This window comes from Cyprinodon variegatus, unplaced genomic scaffold (assembly GCF_000732505.1).
Source record: "Cyprinodon variegatus isolate N-32 unplaced genomic scaffold, C_variegatus-1.0 Scaffold118, whole genome shotgun sequence".
NCBI classification, from domain to species: Eukaryota; Metazoa; Chordata; class Actinopteri; order Cyprinodontiformes; family Cyprinodontidae; genus Cyprinodon; species Cyprinodon variegatus.
The window spans coordinates 478,583-500,530 of NW_015150571.1; the positions used below are offsets into that span (position 1 = coordinate 478,583).

At 39.8% G+C, this 21,948-nt stretch overlaps 4 protein-coding genes across 4 annotated transcripts in view; all 4 read right to left on the reverse strand.

Moving 5' to 3' along the window:
- Nucleotides 1-4,945: 4,945 nt before the first annotated feature.
- tal2 (T-cell acute lymphocytic leukemia 2) lies at nucleotides 4,946-8,066 on the reverse strand. The gene is made up of 2 exons (XM_015375370.1): nucleotides 7,913-8,066; nucleotides 4,946-7,035 (listed from the first exon to the last, which is right to left on the reverse strand). The coding sequence occupies exon 2, from the start codon at nucleotides 7,029-7,031 to the stop codon at nucleotides 6,693-6,695; it is 339 nt and encodes a 112-aa protein (XP_015230856.1). The 5' UTR covers nucleotides 7,032-7,035; nucleotides 7,913-8,066; the 3' UTR covers nucleotides 4,946-6,692.
- Nucleotides 8,067-12,830: 4,764 nt separating this feature from the next.
- Nucleotides 12,831-14,260, reverse strand: LOC107085191. The gene is made up of 2 exons (XM_015375394.1): nucleotides 13,560-14,260; nucleotides 12,831-13,480 (listed from the first exon to the last, which is right to left on the reverse strand). The coding sequence occupies exons 1-2, from the start codon at nucleotides 14,173-14,175 to the stop codon at nucleotides 13,395-13,397; spliced, it is 702 nt and encodes a 233-aa protein (XP_015230880.1). The 5' UTR covers nucleotides 14,176-14,260; the 3' UTR covers nucleotides 12,831-13,394.
- Nucleotides 14,216-15,625, reverse strand: LOC107085175 (uncharacterized protein C9orf84-like). The gene is made up of 4 exons (XM_015375374.1): nucleotides 15,515-15,625; nucleotides 15,216-15,347; nucleotides 14,733-14,882; nucleotides 14,216-14,251 (listed from the first exon to the last, which is right to left on the reverse strand). The coding sequence occupies exons 1-4, from the start codon at nucleotides 15,539-15,541 to the stop codon at nucleotides 14,216-14,218; spliced, it is 345 nt and encodes a 114-aa protein (XP_015230860.1). The 5' UTR covers nucleotides 15,542-15,625.
- A 648-nt stretch (nucleotides 15,626-16,273) lies between these two features.
- LOC107085177 (uncharacterized protein C9orf84-like) overlaps nucleotides 16,274-21,948 on the reverse strand; it is a 9,722-nt gene continuing 4,047 nt past the window's right edge. Inside the window, exons 7-10 of the mRNA XM_015375375.1 lie at nucleotides 19,600-19,775; nucleotides 19,402-19,507; nucleotides 17,414-17,525; nucleotides 16,274-16,426 (exon numbers count right to left, since the gene is read on the reverse strand). Of these exons, the coding sequence (XP_015230861.1) occupies nucleotides 16,274-16,426; nucleotides 17,414-17,525; nucleotides 19,402-19,507; nucleotides 19,600-19,775 (547 nt within the window). The remainder of the gene's footprint in view (nucleotides 16,427-17,413; nucleotides 17,526-19,401; nucleotides 19,508-19,599; nucleotides 19,776-21,948) is intronic.

A 21,948-nucleotide genomic window follows, 5' to 3' on the forward strand; every position in this document is an offset into this window, starting at 1 on the left:
AAAAAAAGAAAACTGTAATAGCAGCGAAGTATTGATAAAAGGGACACCCTGGCACTTTCTTTTTTAGTTGGCTGTGTCTTAGATTTTTGATAGTTTACAGTCTTGCTTGTCCATTTTTACACAATCCTGCCTGCTCAGAATATTCAGTTTTATAAAAGAAGAAGATGTTTTTCTTGATAAAATGTATTATACTTCAGAATTAAATATTACTTTAAGATGCTAACAATGGTTACTTACATTTCTCAAGTTAAATAAATTAAAAACTTTCTTCAATTTAAAGCTTTTGTCTGTTTTAGCATAGATAATATTTAGTTTTTAATTGCGACTAGTTTCGTAGCCCAATATTAATTGTAGTAACTGCGTTTTTGTCATGATCCTGATTTCATGACCATAGATGAGGGTAAGAATGTAGACTTAGTGATAAAACAAGAGCGTTGTGTTTTCACTCATCTCTCTTGACCACAACAGACCTGTGAATCCTCTGCGTTATAGCAGCAGCCACACTGATCCTCGATCAATACTTAAACTCCTCCACTTGAGGCAGGAATTCTCCTTATCAATGTAAATGTATGTTTAAGTCTCAAATCTTCAGCAGCTTCTGATGGGTTATGTTTCAGGATTGACTCATACTTAGCTCTATCCATCTCCAATCAGCCAATCAAAATGATCACCCTCAACCCTACAGTGTTGATTGGGTTGTAGCTCCACGGAGTTAACAAAGCCCTTTCTGTCTGTATGCCAACTCATCGTTAATGTTGAGGATGCCTGGGTCTAAGGTGTTAAAGGCTGAGCTGAAGTCTACAAACAGGATCCTGGCATATATCAGATGGTTTTAGAGGAAGAGGGTGAGGTGTAATCCTAATTTGACTGCATAGTCCAGCAGGTGGCAAGTGATGTGCTTCAAATCCACTCACTCGTCACTGTTACAGGTCAGATAGCTCCACTATCAGCCATCTAACGGTGGCTGATAGTGGAGCATTTGAAGATGGAGGAAAGCTCCCAGAGCTCCAGGGACTGGCTGATGATCTGAGTGAAGATGAGGGGCATTGGTCTGCACCTATAAATATAATAAACTTTTGTGTTTGAAACTGCAGCCACTTAGAAACTGTTGTTGTAGTCTCAACCTTTTTCCCCTCCAAAGCTACAGATATGCACCAGTAGGTATGAGAAGCTGATTTATAGAAATGTCTGAGGTGCGGAAGGGTCCATCTCTTAGATTATAAAGGTGGTTTGATTTTCGTAGAATCCATTTTCTTTGGAAAATGTCCCTCTCGGTTGTTTGAGCATTAGCCCAAAGTGCCCAGCATATGAAGCTTGGAACTTTGTCCCTCCTCATTAACATTTTAGATTTCCTTTTAACCCCGGATTCTGGAGCAGCTCGATTCAATTAAGTGAGTGAATCCGTTCAAATTATTTTTTACTCTGGACCCTTCTCCTGGTAGAAAGAAGGAGTAGAAATGTAAATGGAAAAATATCTGTAGTAAAATCTACATTTTTGTTTCCTTGTCATTCAATTTTATAGGAATTTACCATGCATTTACTTCCAACATTCCCTCTGCTTCCTATGCCTCCTTGGACTGTCTTCCACCACTTGCTGAGGGTTACAGAGTGTTGCCTTTTGAAGTAGACATTTGCATAATCAGATTAGGATACGGGATTGTCTATGTGCACCCCCTCTTTCTATCAGAGGGTGCTCCAGAAGAGAGAGGGTGCTGTCCAGCCCAACAATGGAGGACTCCCCTCCTCTGTCAGCAGCCATCCAGCTCTGCACCTGCATCTGCTTCCACATCGCAGGTCGATTACAGCAGCAGTTTAGGCCTGGACCTCTGCAGCCGCTGAGGGGTGAAGGAGCACGAGGAGGAGAGGGAGGAGGCAGGGGGGCTCGAGTGCTGTGATGGGAGAGGAAGGGCAGGGGTTGAGCTGAGATATTTAAACATGCAAAGGGTGAATTGGCTTTAAGGGGATAAAGAGCTCAGGGCCTATCGGCTGGCACCCAACTCCAGAAATTCTCTTTTTATGGAGCGCCTCAGCCGGGAGAGAGAGGGGCTGCCTGCACTGATCTGCTCCATTGTGATAACGGATTCAGACAGCGTGCTAGACGCTGATAAGGAAATGTGCTCTCAATAGACGATTACCCACATGCTTGGGACGGAATAGTCAATCAGGAAAATGCACTCGGAGGAGGGAGTGAGAGGCATGCAGATTTGTTATTATTTTCTGTTTTTTTACTTTTGCGGAAAAAAAAGTGACATTCAGACATGATTTGTTGGCTTCGTTTAATGAAGAACATTTTCTACCATGACAGCATTTCTCTCTAGTTCTGATTTAATATTGGCTCCCAATGGATTCCACTTCTCACGAATCCTCTTGGCTTACACAGAGTTGCAGTTGCTAACATTGTGCACAAAATTAAGAGAAAAAGGACATATCAACTAATTCTTCCGATATTTCTTTTTTTTTAATTTACTTAAAATGTATCAATGTGCAGTGAAATTACACAAAAAGCAAATACTCCTTAAACCCATTCTGTGGGCTGATCTGACAGCTCCTGGGCTGTATCCTCTGAGCGCTACATGATTTTATTTTGAGCATCATTACAAAGAGTCACCTGTCATTTCCCACAGGCTTCCAGCTGCACTCGGCTTCGTTTACACCCCTTTAGTCAGAGTTTAACGCCCTTGTTTAAAGCTCCCTGAGTCAGATCACTGTTTACTCTTCAGCTCAGTGAGGAACAATCTTTAGCCCAATGATGGGACACAGGGTCAATACAGACATTTAAGCATTTAAATGTCCAACAACGGCTTCAATAAACCTGAAAGAAGACAACTGTGAACACGTCTGCTGTTAGCCGTAAAGTCTGCAAACAATGTTTCAGAAAGAGAGATTAGGTACTCTCAATTACAAATGTTAGTTTTAGCAGTCCTTTGTTTGTTTTATTGCAAACATGTCTTGGCAATTCTGTAAAAGGCTCATGGAAAAGTCTAGGGCTTAATGAATGTGAAAGATATAATTGGAATAAAAGCTTTTCACTTTTACTCATTATTTATGGATCATTTTAAGATATTCAAACTGAAGGGAATCAATCTTTGTGTCAAAGAGGATGGTGTTGATCATCCCATGAATTCCTTCATTCAGGGTCAGTATATATAATGTCAGCCCTGCCAAACCTTCCCTGTAACAATGTTGTCTTTACATTGATCAGCTGGACAGCGTTTGACTTCAGAGCAACCTCTGACCTCAGGGGTTGCAAGTTAAGCGGGCACATTGAGCCGCTCCTCTCCCAGGCCTCTGGTCAGCGGACAAAGAGCAGAGGTCAGCTTTGTGTCCACATGGTCATCTCAGCGGCTGCAAACATACCTCTCTTAGCTTTGTTGGTACAAAGAAGCAGCAGCTCTGCTTCTCTAATCACTTAGTGTGAAGTTAAAGTGCTTTTTTTTCTTTTGGCTTGGGCCATTTTTATGAAATAAGATCAATTTTTTCCTTTTTGAATGTATCCCAAGCTCCCAAAAAACTCTAAAATAAACCCAATCCATTTTTAACACTTTGAGTGGCAATTAGAGATATGTATCAATGAATCTGACTGTTCTTTGGTGCTCTGACGCTGGCAGAAGACATGGAATTTGCGAATGGGATGAGTTTAGATGATCATTATGAGATTAAGATTAGATATGTCTTCCCCCAGAATCCAGACACTGGTGATGGAGAAGAAGCCAGAATGAGCTAGAGAGCATGATGGAGGAGATGGGTTGAAGCTCAGCTGAATACCAGGGCAGTCTGTGAATGGACAGCTTTAAGCAGACCCTTACCGGACGGCTGGCTGAAGAGGAATGAGAGCTTGACAGTGATTGGCCGGAGCAGAGGCGCATGGTGAGCTGACTAAATGCAGGTGATGCTGGGACGAGTCTTCCAGTTTGAATTTGCATCTAAACTTCATAAAAATATATGATCATCTTATTATGCCCATTTTCATTTTGTTCTTGATAACAAATAAAGGCTGATTTATACTTTGAAACTAGGTCGTCTGTGTAGGTGTGGCGGTGAACACAGAGACGTCCCCGTCCCCTCCGCAGATGCTCGCCCTCATGTCCCTCCGTTGTCGGACAAACTTGCCTCCACTTCCTCACCGCCTCAACCGTATCTAGACCCACAGCTAATTCATGATTGTACCTCCGCGTTGTGGCGTGGAATAACAGCGCACACCACACTTCAAAATTGAGCATATTTCATAAATGTCTGCGTCATACCTGCGACAAACTCACTGCAACACACTGCTGCGGGGGGTATAACCAGCCCATACGTAAAAAATAAATTCATTGTACATCTCCTGTTTAAAAAGAAGATTTTACTATTACAGGGTTCCTTTGCTGTTTTAAGATTTTAGAATTGCTTTTACGATTTGTTTTACGACTGCCTCAATACGCGAAATAATTGAATAGGAAAATAAATTAGACTTTTTTAAATAAAATGGCACAGAAATATCTACAGAAACGATACAATGCAAGTAAATATCTACTGTCAACACATGCTCATCCAGGAGGGGCGCGTCCAGCAAAGTTAATGACTCAGCAGTGTAATCAGCTGGTTTTCCTTAGATAGAACATTTTACCAGTATGACTATGATCTGATTATCTGTGTAAAACACATTGGGATTATCACATGTTGTAAGTTCATACAAGGAAACGAAAATGAATAGTTAGTTTCTTCAGTTTTTGTTATTTTGACTTAGTGACAGTATAGACACACAAAGCCATTTAGAGTTAGACAGATTTATTTTGTCATTTTGTGTACACGAATGTAAACAAAAAGACATTTCGGTAAGAACAGCTCTCCAGACAATTTCATTTTTTTAAAGTGCAGCCTTGAAAACATAAAAAAATACATAAAAACAGTAATATAAACATATTTTACTTTATATTTACAGTTCTAACATTTTAACTAAGTTTCTACTGAATTTCTACTGAACTGTACAAATACTTGAAGTTAAACTTCATCTGTGATTCTTAATGTGGTTAAATAACCAAAACCCGACTGATATTTTTGTCAAGCCTTACTAACAATTTCTAAGCAGAGGGGTGGAGAATCCGTTTTCACTTTAGTAGAGTCTTTTCCAGAACTGGTTGCAGAGGAATGACCTTAAACTATACTTTAAAGATCTGAATCCATTTTTTCACTACATCAAAATGGAATTGAGAAAGTCAATTTGGCAGCTCAGAAAAAAAATCTGAAAATGATCTGGAAAAGTGTTGAATTTTGTTAAGAAAACTACCAACATTATCTTAGATGTTTCTGTGGTGGAAAAATTACATTTCCTTTTAATTCCCCTTACATATAGTGATTTATTAGTGCTGATTTTGCTTTTACTTACTTTATAAACATGTTCACTCAAGTCTTTACACCTGCAAGGGCACAATGTATGATTCAGAGCAGTTGTTTACTATTTGTTTGGGACAGAAAATAATTATTCCCATAACAAGTCAGACTCCTTAATTCAACATTTACTATTCTCCTCAACTGTCTATAACTTGTTTCGACTAACAGTTTGTTTTTCAGGCTTTAAGTCAGTGAGAGAAACCTTTTCTAGATCGGAAAAGGGCAGAATATCGAGCTGTGTGCTACGATTGTCTTGTTCTCATCTTTGCAATGATAAATAAAGTTCTGACTGGGTGAATGTCAGCAGGATCTATACACTGATTTCCTGGAAGCAGTTATGACAGAAGTGTCTGATGAACCTGGGATTAATCCTGTCCTCATCCCGAATGGAGCTCAAAGGGATTGACCTAATGTTTCCAGGGGTCAGCAGGATATTCCGAACTGAATTTATTTCTTTTTCTAGATGGTGAGAAGTCTTCAGTCGACATGCCTCAAATATTCAGTTCAATATTCAATTCAACATTAATGTAGAGGTAACAATTTCTACTGGGGACAAAGGTAGATTTGGGTTTACAATTTGTGAACAAAAAGACCCTCTACAGGGAAGTAAGGGGGCTCCCATAAATACACAAAAAATTTAATTATTTACAAATTTTTTATTGAATAAATAGTAAAATAAATAAGACGTTCACAAGAAGAACAAAATAAATTAGTAAAGAGGCATAAGATAGATAATTAACACACTCATCACAGCTGACAACCTGTTCAGTATCTTTGGCCATATCACATGCATGTTTTACAGAAAACCAACAAAACAAAATGTATCTGCAAGGAATCACTGAAATTAGATTGTCAGTTTGACCCAAACATTAGAAATAAGCTTCTGAATTATGAAGAAAAAAAGAAAATGGTTTCTCTGAAGCCAACCTTAATAAATGAGTCAAAAGATCAGGTTTAGTTGTTTTTAAGAGGAAAAACAAACTGCATTTTCCCTACAAATAATAAAAAAGTGCTCTTGACTGTTGTCAGACTCTGCCTGAAGATGGGGCTGAGCTGTTATCTGTTTCTTATTACTCTACGTCAGAATAAGAAAATCCATAATCCTCCATTCCTTCATTATCCTCATCAGGAAAAGATGGAATGCCGCTTCCTTTGTTTTTAAATCGGTTCCAAAAAAACAAGGAATGATATCATGGAGACATGAAGGGAATGTGGTTTACTTTGATGCATAAAACAAACTCTTTTTCACCCTTCTCATCAGCCATGTTGGGGTCCACAACACAATCTGCTCTTTCTTCTTGTTCTCCTGTCCAGATGTGGCTCTACCAGGGCTCAGAGCTTTCACAGCTGGAGCCCGGCGATGGAGCCTCGGTGTCACTCGTCGTGGTCCAGGGATGGGGAGGCGAGTGCAGCCGCTCCATGTTCCCTTTCAGGAAGGTGAGCAGGGCGGTGGAGGAGTGGCTGGCCGGCTGGCCACTCTGGCTCTCCAGCAGCTGCACTAGGAAGTTGATGTAGCGCATCGCCAGGCGCAGGATCTCGTTCTTGCTCAGTTTCTTCTCAGGAGGATGGGTGGGGATGAGCTTGCGGAGCTCTGCAAAGGCAGTGTTGACATTGTGTTGGCGCCAGCGCTCCCTCGTGTTGGTGAACACCTTCCTCGTCATGATGCTGAGAACAATAAAAGACAGGTAAATATAAGTGAGTCTATCAGCTGAAAAATTACAGGCCTCTAAAGTCTGTAAACTTTATGCAAACATTTTCTTCAAATTTAGAGGGTTTATTTTAAATTAATTTTTTTTAATTTTGCACTTCATAAAAAAAAAAAAAAAAAGACCTTTGACCCCATGACATTAAAAACAGAATTAGACTTTTCTTTTGTTGTAGTGTTTATTTGTTCTTATGATTACATCAGCATAAATTACCTTATAAATTACCTTCTATCACAGAGAATGAATTATGTCCGTGTTTCATGTAAAGTGCATTTAGATCAAATTTATTTCAAAAATATCTGAATATATTCAATTGAATTAAAAATTCACTCATTTAGTTTGCAACAAATATCATCCTAAGAATAATGACACATTCAATTTGAACTATAAACCATTACATCTGATCTTAGTTATAAATAAACAGAATTAATCAAAAAAGTCTGTATTAAATTTTATTTTTACGTTTTAAACAACACTTTCTTGTCTCGTTCAGCACCAGACAACTGTGTAAAGCTTTATAGGCAATATGTAATCCTGATTGTTTTGGTAATATGAGGCACACATGTTATACAAGAGTAATAAGGCTACAATATTCATTATGTATTCGTTATTTTTTAATTCAGAAACAATAAAGAAATACATTTTTAGTTTTTTTGCAAAGAAATGAATGAAAAATTAAATTTATCTTCAGTGATTTTTTTCCCCCTTTCTATAAATGACTCCTATATAGAGGAGGAACATGCTTCTTCTATATTTTCTCCCCACTTGTTAATAAATTCCTCATTGACTTAAGTGGCAGCATGAGGACTTCTTTAATAAAATAATAAATATCTGACCTGTTTGTGTAGAAATGTGCAGAAATCTCAGAAGCCAGAGTGCTCCTCCACAGGTCATGGGTGTCCGGGTCTCCTTTAGTTAAATCTCCTTATCCGCACCAGGATCCGGTGGAGTGAGAGGAAAGAAGACACGGACAGGGAGGGATGCAGGGAGCAGGGGTGAGCCTGCTGTCTGCTCGCATCCTGCATTTTATAGCAAGGCGAGCTCCAGTGTGTGACGTCGTGGAGCCCCTGTCTTCATTGTGATTGTTGCAGAGTAACCCCCCCCCCCCCCCACTTTCTATTATTTTAAATAAATCGATGTGACTTATTGATGTTGCTCATCAGAGGTCACGACTCTTGAAGGGTTTTAATGTTCTCATGCTTTTGTGCTTCATTTTTAAAATTATTAAAATAAGGCCTTTTTATTATGGATTTATTATCTTTCCTTTTTTTTGCAGCTTTCTGACCTAAAAAAAACTTTTAGAAGATTGTTTGTGCTGCTTGTATGATTCACTGGTAAATTAATCCCTAAATGATCCCTCTGAAGTTAAGAAATGTCCTATTGATGTGAAACTGAGACGTTCTGACTGTTCCTTTACTGTTATGGACACTTATTCCTTTCTGTTCCTCTGACATTAGACATGGACAGCCCACCGTCCCCTGGACCAAGAGGAAAGACCTGCAGCTCTGCTTTTAAATTCCCACTGATTGGGCCACAAAAGGTAAAAATACCACATGCAGATTGACAGTCGAACAATATGTGTTTTGTTATGACTATGGTAATCTTGTTGAGCGATTCCAAGGGGCCGCACATAAATTACAGAGGAAACATGGGGGCCACAGACTCTTATCTCAGCAGACACTTCTCACTCGCCCCCCCATACACACACACCCCTGGCTGCCACTTTCAACCTCCAATGACATAAAATAACAAGTCCAGTTTAACCAATTGTCACTGTCTTCTTTTTTTTTTTCTTTTTTTTTTACACCCTTCAAGTGTTGTTTCAAAGACGCAGCCTTCCAGAAAACTGTGTGTGTGGAGTAGGAATTTACATAATCCGATTAGGCTCCGGGATTAGCCCAGGGCCTGGAGAATGGACCCCAATGGGGGCCGTTTCTCTAAATCGGCCATTCATGGGCCCTGCTGCACGTCCAAGAGGCTGCACCTGCAAGTCGGGCCTCGCTGCTCTCTGCTGCTGTCCGCCTCCACTCTGGGTCTGGAGACGCACTCGGAGTTGGGTGGTTTAGAAAGAGCGGTGATGCTGTCCATGACCAAAATTGTTTTAAGGGAAGCCATTTTTATTTAAGCATTTTATCCATTACAATAATTAAAGTCCAGTTTAGCAGTTTATGAGATAGACTGGTGGATCGGTTTGAAGTGAAAGAAAAAAAAAATCCAAATTAAAATCCCCAAAGTGGGCCAGCGTTTGTATTCAGGTGAGTCAACACTTTGTAGATCCACCTTTAGCTGACATCACCACTGTATGCCTCCTCTCTACTAGCCTTGCATGTCCAGACTGAAGTTTTCATCCCTTTTATTGTGGATCTAGGTATGAACTCTGAGTCGACCATTCCAAGGCTTCTAGTAGCGTTGGCTTTATTTCCGTAGGTATTCAAGTATTAAGATGTTTGGAACCTCAAGGAGATTTTATACAGTTCTGCACCGTGGGATGGGGAAGGCCTCCTCAGAAAAACTTATTAATTTAGTCCATCACAACACCTTGAAAGTCTAACTTTGATCCTATCCAACCAGCGGACATTCTTCCCACATTTATTTCCTCTAAACCCTGTGAGGGACATTAAACGGAGTTATAATGAATGTCAATCAATGGATTTCTTCTTGCCTCTCTCTCATAAATGTATTTTTGTTTTTGGCTGCAACATTACTAGCTGTCCTGTCCAGATCTCTACAGGTCCTTTCGTTACCATGGGAGTTTGGGCTTCATCACAGATTCATTTTCTCTTTGCCCGGCCAGCAGCTTAGTTGTGCAGCCGTGACTTTTGTCATTTTTATGAGTTACAGACTTAAGCTGGGGTAACCTCTCCGCTCATGAAAGCCTCTACCTGGATCTACAGAAGGAAAAGTTTCTTACTTTGACTTCTTACCAGTTCTTTTATTTATTTGGCATTTAGTCAGCCGTACGTCAGTGTTAAGAGGCAAAATATTTCAACACTGTTCATATGAACAAAACACAGAGGAGAACATGGTTATTGTTGTTAAAGTGTCCATAACCAGTCACTTTCAGGCAAGCAAGAAACAATTCTCTGAGATAACGTCTGACTTTGCAAAGCCGAGGTAATTGAAAAGCTGCAGCTTTTAAGTCTAGTCACAATTCCTGATTCCCAAGTCTTGAGTTAAGTTCAAGGGTTTACATTTGGAGTCATTAACCAGTCATAATGAGCCAACCCTAAAACCAAAACACCGAATCCGAGTTTTCGTCCGATCTGAGAGAAAAAGGTGTCAAACGAGGACATGGCATTTAGTGCTCATTGAAAGGCAATGGGGATGATCACATTCAACACGATTTTAAGCAAGCTGGCTTGCGTAGCTCCGCCTGAGATACCCCAAGTGTATTTTAAGTGGATCTGACAAGAAGAAAGACGAGGTTACAAAGTAAAACGCAGCTGCTTTGGGGGAAAATACACAATAAAATCTGTTAATTGCATGGGGAGTCACTTTTTGGAGTCACACAGAGCATACACAGCATGCGGGACAGACTTGTGCAAAAACTATCATTGAAACTTTTGAGTGTATAATACTTAACCCATAATAGGAGTTCAGGAGGGAAAAAAACGGATAAAGTAGTGATCCACTTTGAGCCGCACAAAAACAACGAGGAACAGAAACCACAATTTATCACTCTCCCCGAAAAGAAAAAATTCAAGAGAAGTATCTGTCCAAGTCAATTGTGAAAAATTGTTTTAATTTCTGTGTAGCACAGAGACAGAAGTGAAAAAAACCTGCACAGATCTGCCCAGCCTGTCTAGTCTTAGCCTCTCAATACGCAATCAGTGTGACATGGAAAAAAATGGCATTAAAAAGAAGTACGCATCCTTTTTTTCTGTAAGTAGAACACGAAAGTTCTACTTACATTGCAGTGTCCATAAAATCTGTAATGCTCTGCATGAATTATAATAAAGCAATTTATATGCTTAAATCAAGCGGAACACTATGGTGATAGCCGTACTGCTCCACTTGTGAAAGTAAAATCTGTTGAGCTCTTTTTGGCATCAAGACAATTATTCTCATTGCCACATCGCCAGACTGGACACTGTTAAAAAAAAAAATTTTTTTATCGTATTGACATGAATTGCACAAAGGCAGACTCTTTTTAGTAATGAATGATTTCATGAAGCAGTAACTTAAGACTGGGATTTGTTTATTTTTGGGATCTGAGAGTAAAGGGTAGATAAAAGATCTAAATGGCAGCTGTACAATGGGTTCAACCATGTATCACTTTTCTGCCAACTCTGGCTTAATTCCCTCACTGGTCATTTAATTCAGGTGTGCTGGAGAAGGGATCCATCTACAAAGACAGGCTATCTGGAGGACTTTCAAATCATTTACTTCAGCATCGTCACAAGAGGAAATAATATGTTCAGATTGAAGTTAGTCCCTCAGAAGAAATCTGAATATTCTAACATTAATTGAAGAAAAAGACTTGTTACAGTACCACCAGAATAATGTATTTTAAAGACTAAGTTGACTTTATCCAGTTGCAACTTGGTGGTCAAATAATTATCCAATCACTTCTTGATAAATTCCAGTTTAAAAAATACAAATATTCTCTATATAAAAATCTGTATTTGTATTGTCCAACATAATGCCATTTGTAATATTAATTAAATATCCATCTAAAATTATTTTCACCCTAAATGTCAGGGATTCATTTAAAGATGGTTGCTTTGGATGGTGTTTCAGCATAAAATGGGATTTTTATTTGTAGGTTTCTGCACAAGAACTGTTTATTTGTCTGATTTTTCTCTGATCTGTAAACCGAATTGGTGAATCTTGATTCTGGAGAGTGAAAAACACACAGGTGATGGTTTAAATGCAGTCTGTGATGAGAGATAACAACAGTGTGACCTTTACAGCTGAAGCCGGAGTAGAGCTCAGTCTAAAAGATGCTTTGGTTTAAACAGCCTGTTAGTTCTCACATTATCTCTGCCGGCCCATTCAGTCCAGTGCTCAAATATGTTCAGGAACCATTACTGCACCATTAGGCGGCTGTTTACCTCGCCCTCAAATAGAGCCTCCGTTGACCACCCTACCAGCTCCTTTTGTTCCTGAGAAAAGTAATAAAAACAACCCATTCCTCTCTCTTTGTCTGACCGCTGCCGCTCAGGCCGGAGCGAGGCAGAGAAAAGACACCGTCGGGTTATTGATGTCGGCTCTTCGGCGGCTGGCCGGAGTCAGGGAGGCTTGGAGTCCGTGTCCCCAGGGTTGTCTTTGTCTGGGGATCATTCCTGGGGGAACTGGCTTCAGTCTGCTGGCTCGTGAAGATAAGCACTCTCTTCACATGCTGAGAGAGCACGATAAGGGGATTGCTTCACTAAATTATATATAAAAAAGAAGCCCCACCAATGGAGCTGCTAAAACCAGAGACTTTATCAGCAGAGATGGGAAATGCCCTCAATCCCAGTCCTCCGCCCATAAATCACTTCTTTTCTACTACTGAGCAAGCAAAAAAAAAAAATAACTTGTAGCCATCTAAATTTATTTTTGAAACTGATCAAAAAATTCTTATTATTTGTTTTTTAATATAACCTATGCAGTATATGGCAATGCTCCGTTTCACAGTAGGATATTAAGTCCATTCATAATTTATCCCAGATTAAAAAAAGGATTTACAAGATAACTGAAGCGATTAAATAGACTGTCTCAGTTTATTAAATCCTTTAAAGAGAGCACAGTTCTGTAAAAGCCTTAACCTCACAATAACATATCAATCAGCTGCTTTATATCACAGCCAGATTAGTTCACTCAGTTTTAGACATTTTTTTTAAAGAAGGAAAACAGGAATAGATAAACTTTAATACATGGAACAGGATAAAGTAGGTTAAAATGTTAAAATTCTCCTGTTAAATATTAGTGTCAACTGGTGGTGGATGTGGTTGTGGACCCAAACGCAGAGTAGAAGGAGGCAGAGATGAGTTTTTGCTGATTAATGAAAATCCAAGGCAACAGAAGCAAAGTCCAAAAACAAAATATAGAAAACCAAAAACCAGGAGACGTCAGTGAAAACACACACGAGGAGCAAAGAAACGCTGAGAAACTGCACAGCAGGAGTATAAATTGGAGACAGAACAATGACTGGGCTAATCAGCAGATGAGGAGCAGGTGTGGATGGAAGCAACTAGAAGATAGGGGAAAGGAGACTGGCACAAGGGGGCAACAGAGAGCAACACAAAACACAACACTGCCACAAAACATCTATGAAGACAAAAAAATTACAGTGAAACTTAAGAAAATACCTAGACAAAGAGCAGAACACTGAAATTAAAACAGTTTCAACCTCGTCTGTCCATCTTTTCTCCCAGGTACCCTCTCATAGCTCAGCCTTCCCTTCTTCAGTGGAGACAGCACTGCAAAGCAAAAATGCGGTGTAAAAATCCCTATTTAAGTAACGAAAAACGAAAGAAATGCGATGTGAGCTTCCCTCACCTGGTCCAACCAGACCAGCTGCATCTCCACTCCTTTTCCTTTCCTCGCGTTTCCAGAACCTGTGCCCAAAGGAGGAATACGCTGCTGTCCCTCCATTCCCAGAGATAAGATCGTAGCTCTGATCCCACATGATGCTTGCAGGTGGGCGCTGACTGTAGTTGAAGGGCTGGCTCTGAGGATGCTGGAGGTTGGTGCAGATTACGGGACGGGGGGGTGCCTGACCACTGGCTGGCTGCAGCAGGAAGGGGCTGTAACCTAACGAAGGGCCCTGGATCACTGGGCTTTCAGCTGTGTCTATGTTATTTGGGGAGTCTCTTGGCGTCCACATTTCATTCAATCTTTTGACCACTCTGCCTGCTGCTCCAGCTCTACCTCTCCACATAGGGAACTCATTTTCCTCCTTGCATGGATCTCTGCTGGTCCAGCTTTTCTGGAGGTCAAAACCTGGGCTCCCAAAGGAACCACTCAGGTCAAAATGAAAGTCCGAAGAGTCTGGCTTAAAGATGGGAAACAGGTCGTCTGTCTTCATTGGTTCACATAGGAAGCTGCTGTTTTGGTCGCAGCTGAACGGCTCTGGATGCAGACAGCTCATGAACTCAAACCCAGCATCAACCATTTCAAGACTTTGAACAGACGCACTGCATTGTTCTGACTTGTTAATGGTTGGCTGAGGGGCTGTAGGCTCTGCATTCCTTGAGTATAAGGAGGTGATGTCACTGAACAACTATAAACAAAAGAAACAGCCTCCAGTGATCTGAACCACTTATGAAGCACATTGTAGCATTATTTATCTGAAGGCAGTATGCAGTTTTTAATCCCCGCGTAAATTAAGGAATTACAAGATTAATAAATTAATATATTAGCTAATTTGTAAATTTGAATTAATGACTTCATAAAGAATTTAAATTAGGCTATCTATGTAAAATCCAACAGCAGATTACAGTGTAACTACATTGTGCTATAGAAAATAATAGGTTTGCAACATTATGGGTAAATATTGTAATAAATCCACACTTTAAATAATACAGTATCTCAGAACTCGTCTGTCAGACAGGAGTTAATTTGGTGATTTCTATTTCAGACTGAGAAATATTATTTTACCACCACTACCTGGAATCTGTATTTATTCCAGTCTGAAAACCTGAGTTAACAAAAACATAATGCATAAATCACCTTAAGGACTTTATGAGGAACCTCAGGAAATAACTTCTTCAGCTGATGCAGATCTGCCTCCAGGAGCCACTGGAGGGATGGAGCTCGGTTTAACATGAGCTGACTGACCAGGGGGTTTATGCACGGAAACTGAGACAGACACTCCTCCTCCTAAATGAAAGAGAAATATTTTATAGCAACATAAATCATGTTAAATCATCAAATTTTGGTTTTGATGGTTTCTGTTTGTAATTTTTCCCTCACATTTGAACCCAAAGACGCACATATCAGTCACAGCTGCAAAGATACTTAATATTCAAAAACATTGGATGTGTGAAAAATATTACTGAATAATAACCACTGTGGGAATATGTACTGCTTCTACTACAATGATATATGTCTCTAATGAGGGAGAAACTGAGACTAAAGATAAACCTTTATAAAAACAAGTTTTTCCAGAGAAGGTGGAACAACAAACTACAGCAGATCGACGTTTAATGTCACCTGAGATGGGCTCACAGTCAGCCAGTTTCTGTCCAGGTATATCAGAGGATCCCCGTCTTTAGACATCAGCGTCTTGAAGCAGATCTGCTTAATAAATTGGGCCATTTCCAAAACTTCTGTTACAATCAGAACCTGAAAAGCAGAGCAGACAACTAACAGGTAAGCGCTGTGTTATTACTGTGTAGGACGCGAGATTACAAACACAAACTGCTTCAGTTGGAGTACAAATAAGATATATTGTAGTGTCCCTTTCAATTTGTTTGTTTTACTAAAAAAACAGGAAACATTTGTGTTTCTACCTTCACTTCCAGTTCCTCTGACTTCATGCCGAACAGAACCAGAGACGAATAAACCAACACCAAGTTGTTAAAGGCATTGCTTGAAAATCTGCAGTTCCACAAACACACCAACACACACACTTTAGGTGCAACATGTGTAAAAGAATGTATTGCTGTGCAAGAATTTTACTCCACTTCTAATTTCTTTAGTTTTTATCTACAAATCCATATTTTCTTTGAGCTTTTGCAGCTTTATTTCAGACCATAGTGGCACATAAAAAAATGTCTGCTTGGATCATAGAGAAGAGTACATGTGGAAATTCCTGGGCTGACCTACAGACCAGACACAGAGCCTGGGGTTCAAGATCTTTATGTAAGATTTAATTCTACTCTCTATGGGAACCACTTGTTTTTCTTGAAAAAACGTATGTGTCAAACAGTTTTATATTCTGTGTTTTTGTCATAAATCAATTTAAACTAATGAAAAAAATAATCTTTATGACCAGCTGCTAGTATCATGATCTAAAGCTTCTGTTTAAATGAATTACTTTATTAAGCAGTCTTAATAATGGTTAAACCTTTGGGTGAATGATTCATAGCTCAGAGTTAATGACTTAAGGGACATAAATAATTATCTGAAAATATGCAGTAATTGAAGCAACGAAAAGACGAAACACCTCCAGAGAGCCAGGAGAGTTAGTGACCAAAGCCACTTTACTAAACACCAAAAGATCTGTGTCAAGGAAAATATAAAAAACACCACCTTTGCGGTTTTGTTTATCAGCCTAATAAAGTCTGTGTTTTCTCTGACCCTCCACTCTGACTGTCAGGGCAGTGCAGGATTAGCCAACAGCAGCTGTATTGCAGAGAGAGAGCACTCAGCCTTATCACCAGTCCCTCACTGGCTCCATCATCACCCAGTTCATCCTGATCCTGCAGACACACAAAAACCCACTGAACTGCAGGCCACTGCATAGAACAGGTAGTAAATATAATATTTAGGCTGTGAGGACAGATTTGAACTAACTGGCCAGTCAATTCATTTAAATCTTTTTTTTTTTTTTTTTTTTTTTTTTTTTATTGGAACTTTATCCTCATAGCAGCAACTAGGAGAATACAATAGGGAGATTGCTTTATTGGTTAAAATCATAATTCACAACAGAGTTCTTCACCATTTTCAATAAACTCAGGAGGTTTAATAATTGTCTGTGGGTGAGAGTGTGACTATATAAATCCTGTGATATTGAATCATAGATCTCCAAAGTTCAGCTGTTTCAAAGTTCAGCTTTGAGTAAATACGGTCATATTTGTGGTACTTCCAAAAAAGAAAATTAAAAACAACCCACTGGACTTTGTGTCCAAGTCCAACAGAGCCTTGTTTTTGTTTTGAAAACATGCAAACTGAAACGGATGGATGGGTCCACCCCTTTGAAATGGGGGTCGTTTGGCTTCTTTTGTGAGCCTGTGACGTCCCAAACCCATCTAAGTGTCTGAGAGGGGGCGTTGCTGTGCTACTGAATTATATCAGGCTAAATGTACCAGTGTAGGGGTGCCCAACCTTTTTTAAACCAAGATCTACTTTTGAAGTTGATGGCATGCCGAGATCTACCAAGCCAAACACAAGGGATGGGCAGTATTTGTTTTTTATTTGCACAGGTGGAGAATAAACAGTATGCATAAAAAAAGGTTCCCTGCATACTTTTTATTTTTCATTTTATTATTATGAAAATACACTTTGGCCTCTCGTGATCAATTATTCGATTAGTGTTTTTTAAAACTTTTTTTTTTTTGTCATAGCCATAAATAAGTCTACATTGTAAAACTTCTTGCGACCGACTGAAACTCCGCCCGCGATCGACTGGTAGATCGCGATCGACCGGTTGGGCACCCCTGTATCAGAGGCTTGATGAGTCCTGATACCTGTATGATGATGGCGGTGCTTTCATCCACTGTGATCACAGCATAACTGTGGATCCCTCCGAGTTTTTGCAGTGTGGGACAGAGACTCCTTTCCAGCACAGTTACACCAAAGCTGTAACGCAGATGGACACTTTATGAACACCACAGTATGCTCATCAGTGACACACCCTTTATGTTAAAGCCTTGGTTGTACTCTGTAATCTATAAAAATTTAATTAACAATAAGACTGAAGCAAAACAATTTTAGCATAATCGTGAATATCACTTTTAGGCCTGCTCTTATTCCTGAATAAAATTTTATAATAATTTTTTTGCAGTTACATGATCCTAAGGATATTCCTTACACATTTATGTGCTTTCTCTTTAGATTTACTCATTTATATAATATTTCTATTTTTATGTGCTTCTGGCATAAATTTCTGGATCTTTTTCTTTTGCAGATATTTTTTAATCCAATGCATTTTTTACTATTTTTTTTAACTCTGCAACAATGCACTTTAAATTCTCTAAACACATTTATGATTCAAATTTAAGCCTACAAAGTCTTTGTACTTTGATTGAAATCCATCCATCAATCATTGATACCTACTGTCAGGGGGTTGGTACCTACAGTATATCCAGAAATTAGTGGGTGAGAGGTGGTGTACTCTCAACAGGTAACCAGTCCATCAAAGAACAAAGTAGGACATATAGGTATGCAGACAGACAGTCATAGCTAAGGTGAATTTAGAGGCCAAATACCATAACATGTTTCCCTGGGTGCACAGGTAGAGCATGCAAACTGCATGCAGGAAGAGCCCTGGCCAGGTTTCCAAGATGGGACCTGAAAACAAGCAGCACTAACCAAAGCCATTTTTTTTTCAGTATTACATTTTTTTAATGGCTAAAAAGTGACAAATATAAAAGCCTGATAACATCAAGCTGCACAGAACTCTGCTTACATGATCATTGGTTAGAAAGCTTAGAAACCCAGCCCCCTTCGACTCTGCAATCCCAGCTGCATGATCCAAGAGCTCTCATGGCTCCAGCGGCTGACTTACATGGTTTTGCATGGATTTTATAGCTTTGATTTCCAAGACAGAAGGTTCTGAGAATAACTGTGCTGTTTCTACAGATTTCATTAAATTTTTTTCTAATTTTTTCTACATTAATTTTTTTTTTTTTTTTTTTCAGATTTTGTTGTCCAAAATCATGAATGTTAGGTTAATTACCTTCTCTAAATTCTCCTTAGGTGTGTGTGCATGAATGGCTGTTTGTTCTGTTTGTCTCTGTGTTGCCCTGCGATGGACTGGCAACCTGTCCAGGGTGTACCCTGCCTGTGGACAGCTGGAGATAGGCACCAGCACCCCTTGCAACCCCAGCAGGGATAAAGCGTGACAAAAAAATGGATGGAAATTTCTATTTTTCAGATTGAGTTTTACAAATTATATTTTTTTCACATTGCTTTTTACAGATGCCATGCTTTTCACTTCAAGCCCAAATGTTTCATGATGACAACTCATGGACCATAATATAATGGAGGAAGTCTTTGCCCCTCACTAGAAGGGAAATCCCAACCCAAATAGAAATGTAAAAACAAATTTTGAAAAATTTTAAAAAGATTTTTCAAAGTTTCATTTCTGGATTGCCTTTCTTTAAATTTTCAATTTACATAATGTGTTATTTGCTTGGAACAACAATGGAACAAAATTCACTCCATATGGTTTTTATCTGAAATTATGTGCACTATTAAAGGCATTTATTTTCACAATGAATCATGCAATATGATTGCATTCCCACTTCTGCATTTACTGTCAAAATGCTTATTGGATTACTCGGAACAACCTGAGACTCAGTGTCCTTCCAAAGAAATCTTTACTTGGCCATGACTTCCATATAAATTATTACAACATTTACCGCACTGGCATCAGCCAGGAAGGGTGTCGTTTAGAAATAGGAATTCAGCGATAAGCAGATGGTTTTTTTTAGTACCTCTAAATGAAGCTCACCCTGACTCAAGTGTTTGCAGCAGCAGAGGAGATCTCAGAAGCCCCTCAGTCACTAACAACACAAACGGGACTTTTTCCTCCAGAGACCAAAATACTTTGTCAGAATCTATAAAGACAGAGACAGAAATTTAGAGGGGAAAGGAAAAATAGAATGTCCATATGTGATGGTGAATAGGTTTTGTTGCAATGGCAGCAGACCAGCATTGGAGCAGCTAGTGATGAAGGAAAGGTGTCTGATGCTCCTCTCACTGCAGACGGTGAACCAGGGGGACTGGCCTGGATGGTCATATTCCACCAAGAGAGAGAAGCAGCTCCAGGGGAAGTCAGGGCCGATATGTTGCTCAAACACCAGTACACAATCACTGTCACACACGCTGATTAAACAGGACACAAAGAGAAGCAAACAAAAACCATGCTTCAGCACACTGTATTTTAGTTTAAGTTTTCATAGTAAAATAAGCTTCAACCGAGAGGAGCAGAATTAGCCTGTTTGAGGTTAGATTCAAGATAATCAAAGAACGTAAATACAAGGAACAGTGTACAGTTTTCTTAAGAACGTAAGAAAAAAGAAGTTTAAAAAATAATCCTTGTGTTGAACAGCAGGAGAAAGACCTTCTAGTATGTTTTTCAGATTAATGCGGCCTTGAAAGGTGGAATTACTGCCAGTGTTGTTTTCGTCAACGATGATGTTGGGATAATTATCATTGATGATGTGTGAGTTTATTACACCTTAATATTAGCCGATTGTTGTTTTCCCCAGTAGTTTGTCTAATTAGGCCAGTTCCTCGCTCCAGCTATATACAGTTATAATCTTCATTCTATATGTGGCAAAGATTTGGGAATGGAATGAGAGTGGAGTCCTTCAGCTAAGAACAAAGTGTAATATTTTATTAAGGCTGCAGCCATGGATGTCTCCTCATCTGTAAACATGTAGGATGTAAAATGTTATGATGTGGCAGACTAGAGTTGTATACAATGCTTCTTTAATGGTTAATCATGGCCACTTCCTGAGAAGTACATGTAAGCCCAGTTTGTAAGTAGCTGCCTTCTGTATCCCAAAGTAACTTCTCCCGATCTGAAAAAGACACAAATTCTATCAAAATCTGTTGTCATGTCTCATGTTTATTTAATACAAGTTATGAAGTGTTATTCAAAAAGTTTGTCCCGAGTGATCTCTTTTCAGGAAAAAAGAACTGGAGAGAGAAAGCTTCAAGGTGTAGACACAGAGCTTTCCTTTAACAATGACAATAACAAAAACTGATTAGCTAAACATGGATCTTTGATGACTAAAACATGACTGGTCATAGGTGTGACTTTTCGTCAATGAGACGAGAAAAAAAAAAAATTAGTGAGTGATTGGTCAGACATTTAAAATGCATCATTGTGCTGTAATCTGCCAAGCAGTATCAGCCGTGCTGCTGTGTCCTGTTTGGTTATGCTGCCCACCTGCCATGAAGCGCTGGACATTCTGCATGACCACAGATGGATCATGGCAGCAGCAGCAGGAGAGAAAATAACCCGGAATGGTCCAGTACTGCACGCTGAACTCTAAAAAGCGATGTGCTTCCAGATGTGCTTGTGCAGAAATGCGCTTTTGCACAAGCGTAGCTCAGAGTCTGTGCTTCACGCTCTACACTGACGGGTCGCTCTCAGCAGTATGTCTCTTCGTGCTCTTGCTACTTACCGTATTTTCGCGACTATAAGGCGCATATAAACGTCTTTTTTTTCCTCAAAATGTGCGGCGCCCCCTATAGTGCGGTGTGCCCTATGTGTGTTGTTACTGCGGACGTTTGAGACCACCATGAGAACGTTAAAGGGGGAAGTGTGGGCGTGGATTGTGTATAAAAGAACAGGTATGTGCTTTATGCAGAACTCCTCATCTCCTCAATGAGGAGATGAGGAGTGGCTGAGGGAGGTGTATGTAAGGAGACCAGGTGGTTTTTTCCACTCATCACCATCGCTGTTAATCTGTGACTCCATGCGTGCCCATCTCACGGCCGATGTGAAAAACATGGTGAAACAAATGAACGCTGTGCTTGCTGATATTCCCGGAGGTCTTACTAAGGAACTTCAACCGCTCGACATCGGTGTGAACCGGCCGTTCAAAGTAATGCTGCTTTCACACCGGACGCAGCAGGCGTGGCAGAAGCAGCGAGTTTACATACAAAGTCAATGGTTGAGGTGCATCAAGGCGCAGCAAAAGGTCCCGCAGTGCGTTTTGAGCAGCAGGCACAGCGCGTCTGAGCAGCTGAAGCAGCCGCATCAACCAATCAGAGAAGCTGATCTGGGAGCTGACAGCGAGACAGGCACAGCGCTCTGATGACATAGCGCTGTGATCGCTCCTCTGAAACAGTTTATTGACGCCTAAATTAACTTAAAATGCTGAAACCTGCCGACAGAATATGTTCGCTTTTAGTATCCTGGTGCCTGCAGTTTAGATTATTTTGATGACAAACAGCAACCAGCTGCCGCGGTGAACCGCGAGGAGGCGACCCGGCCAGAGGCTGCTGTTGACTTAAGTTTTCAGGTGGACTTTCTCACTTAAAA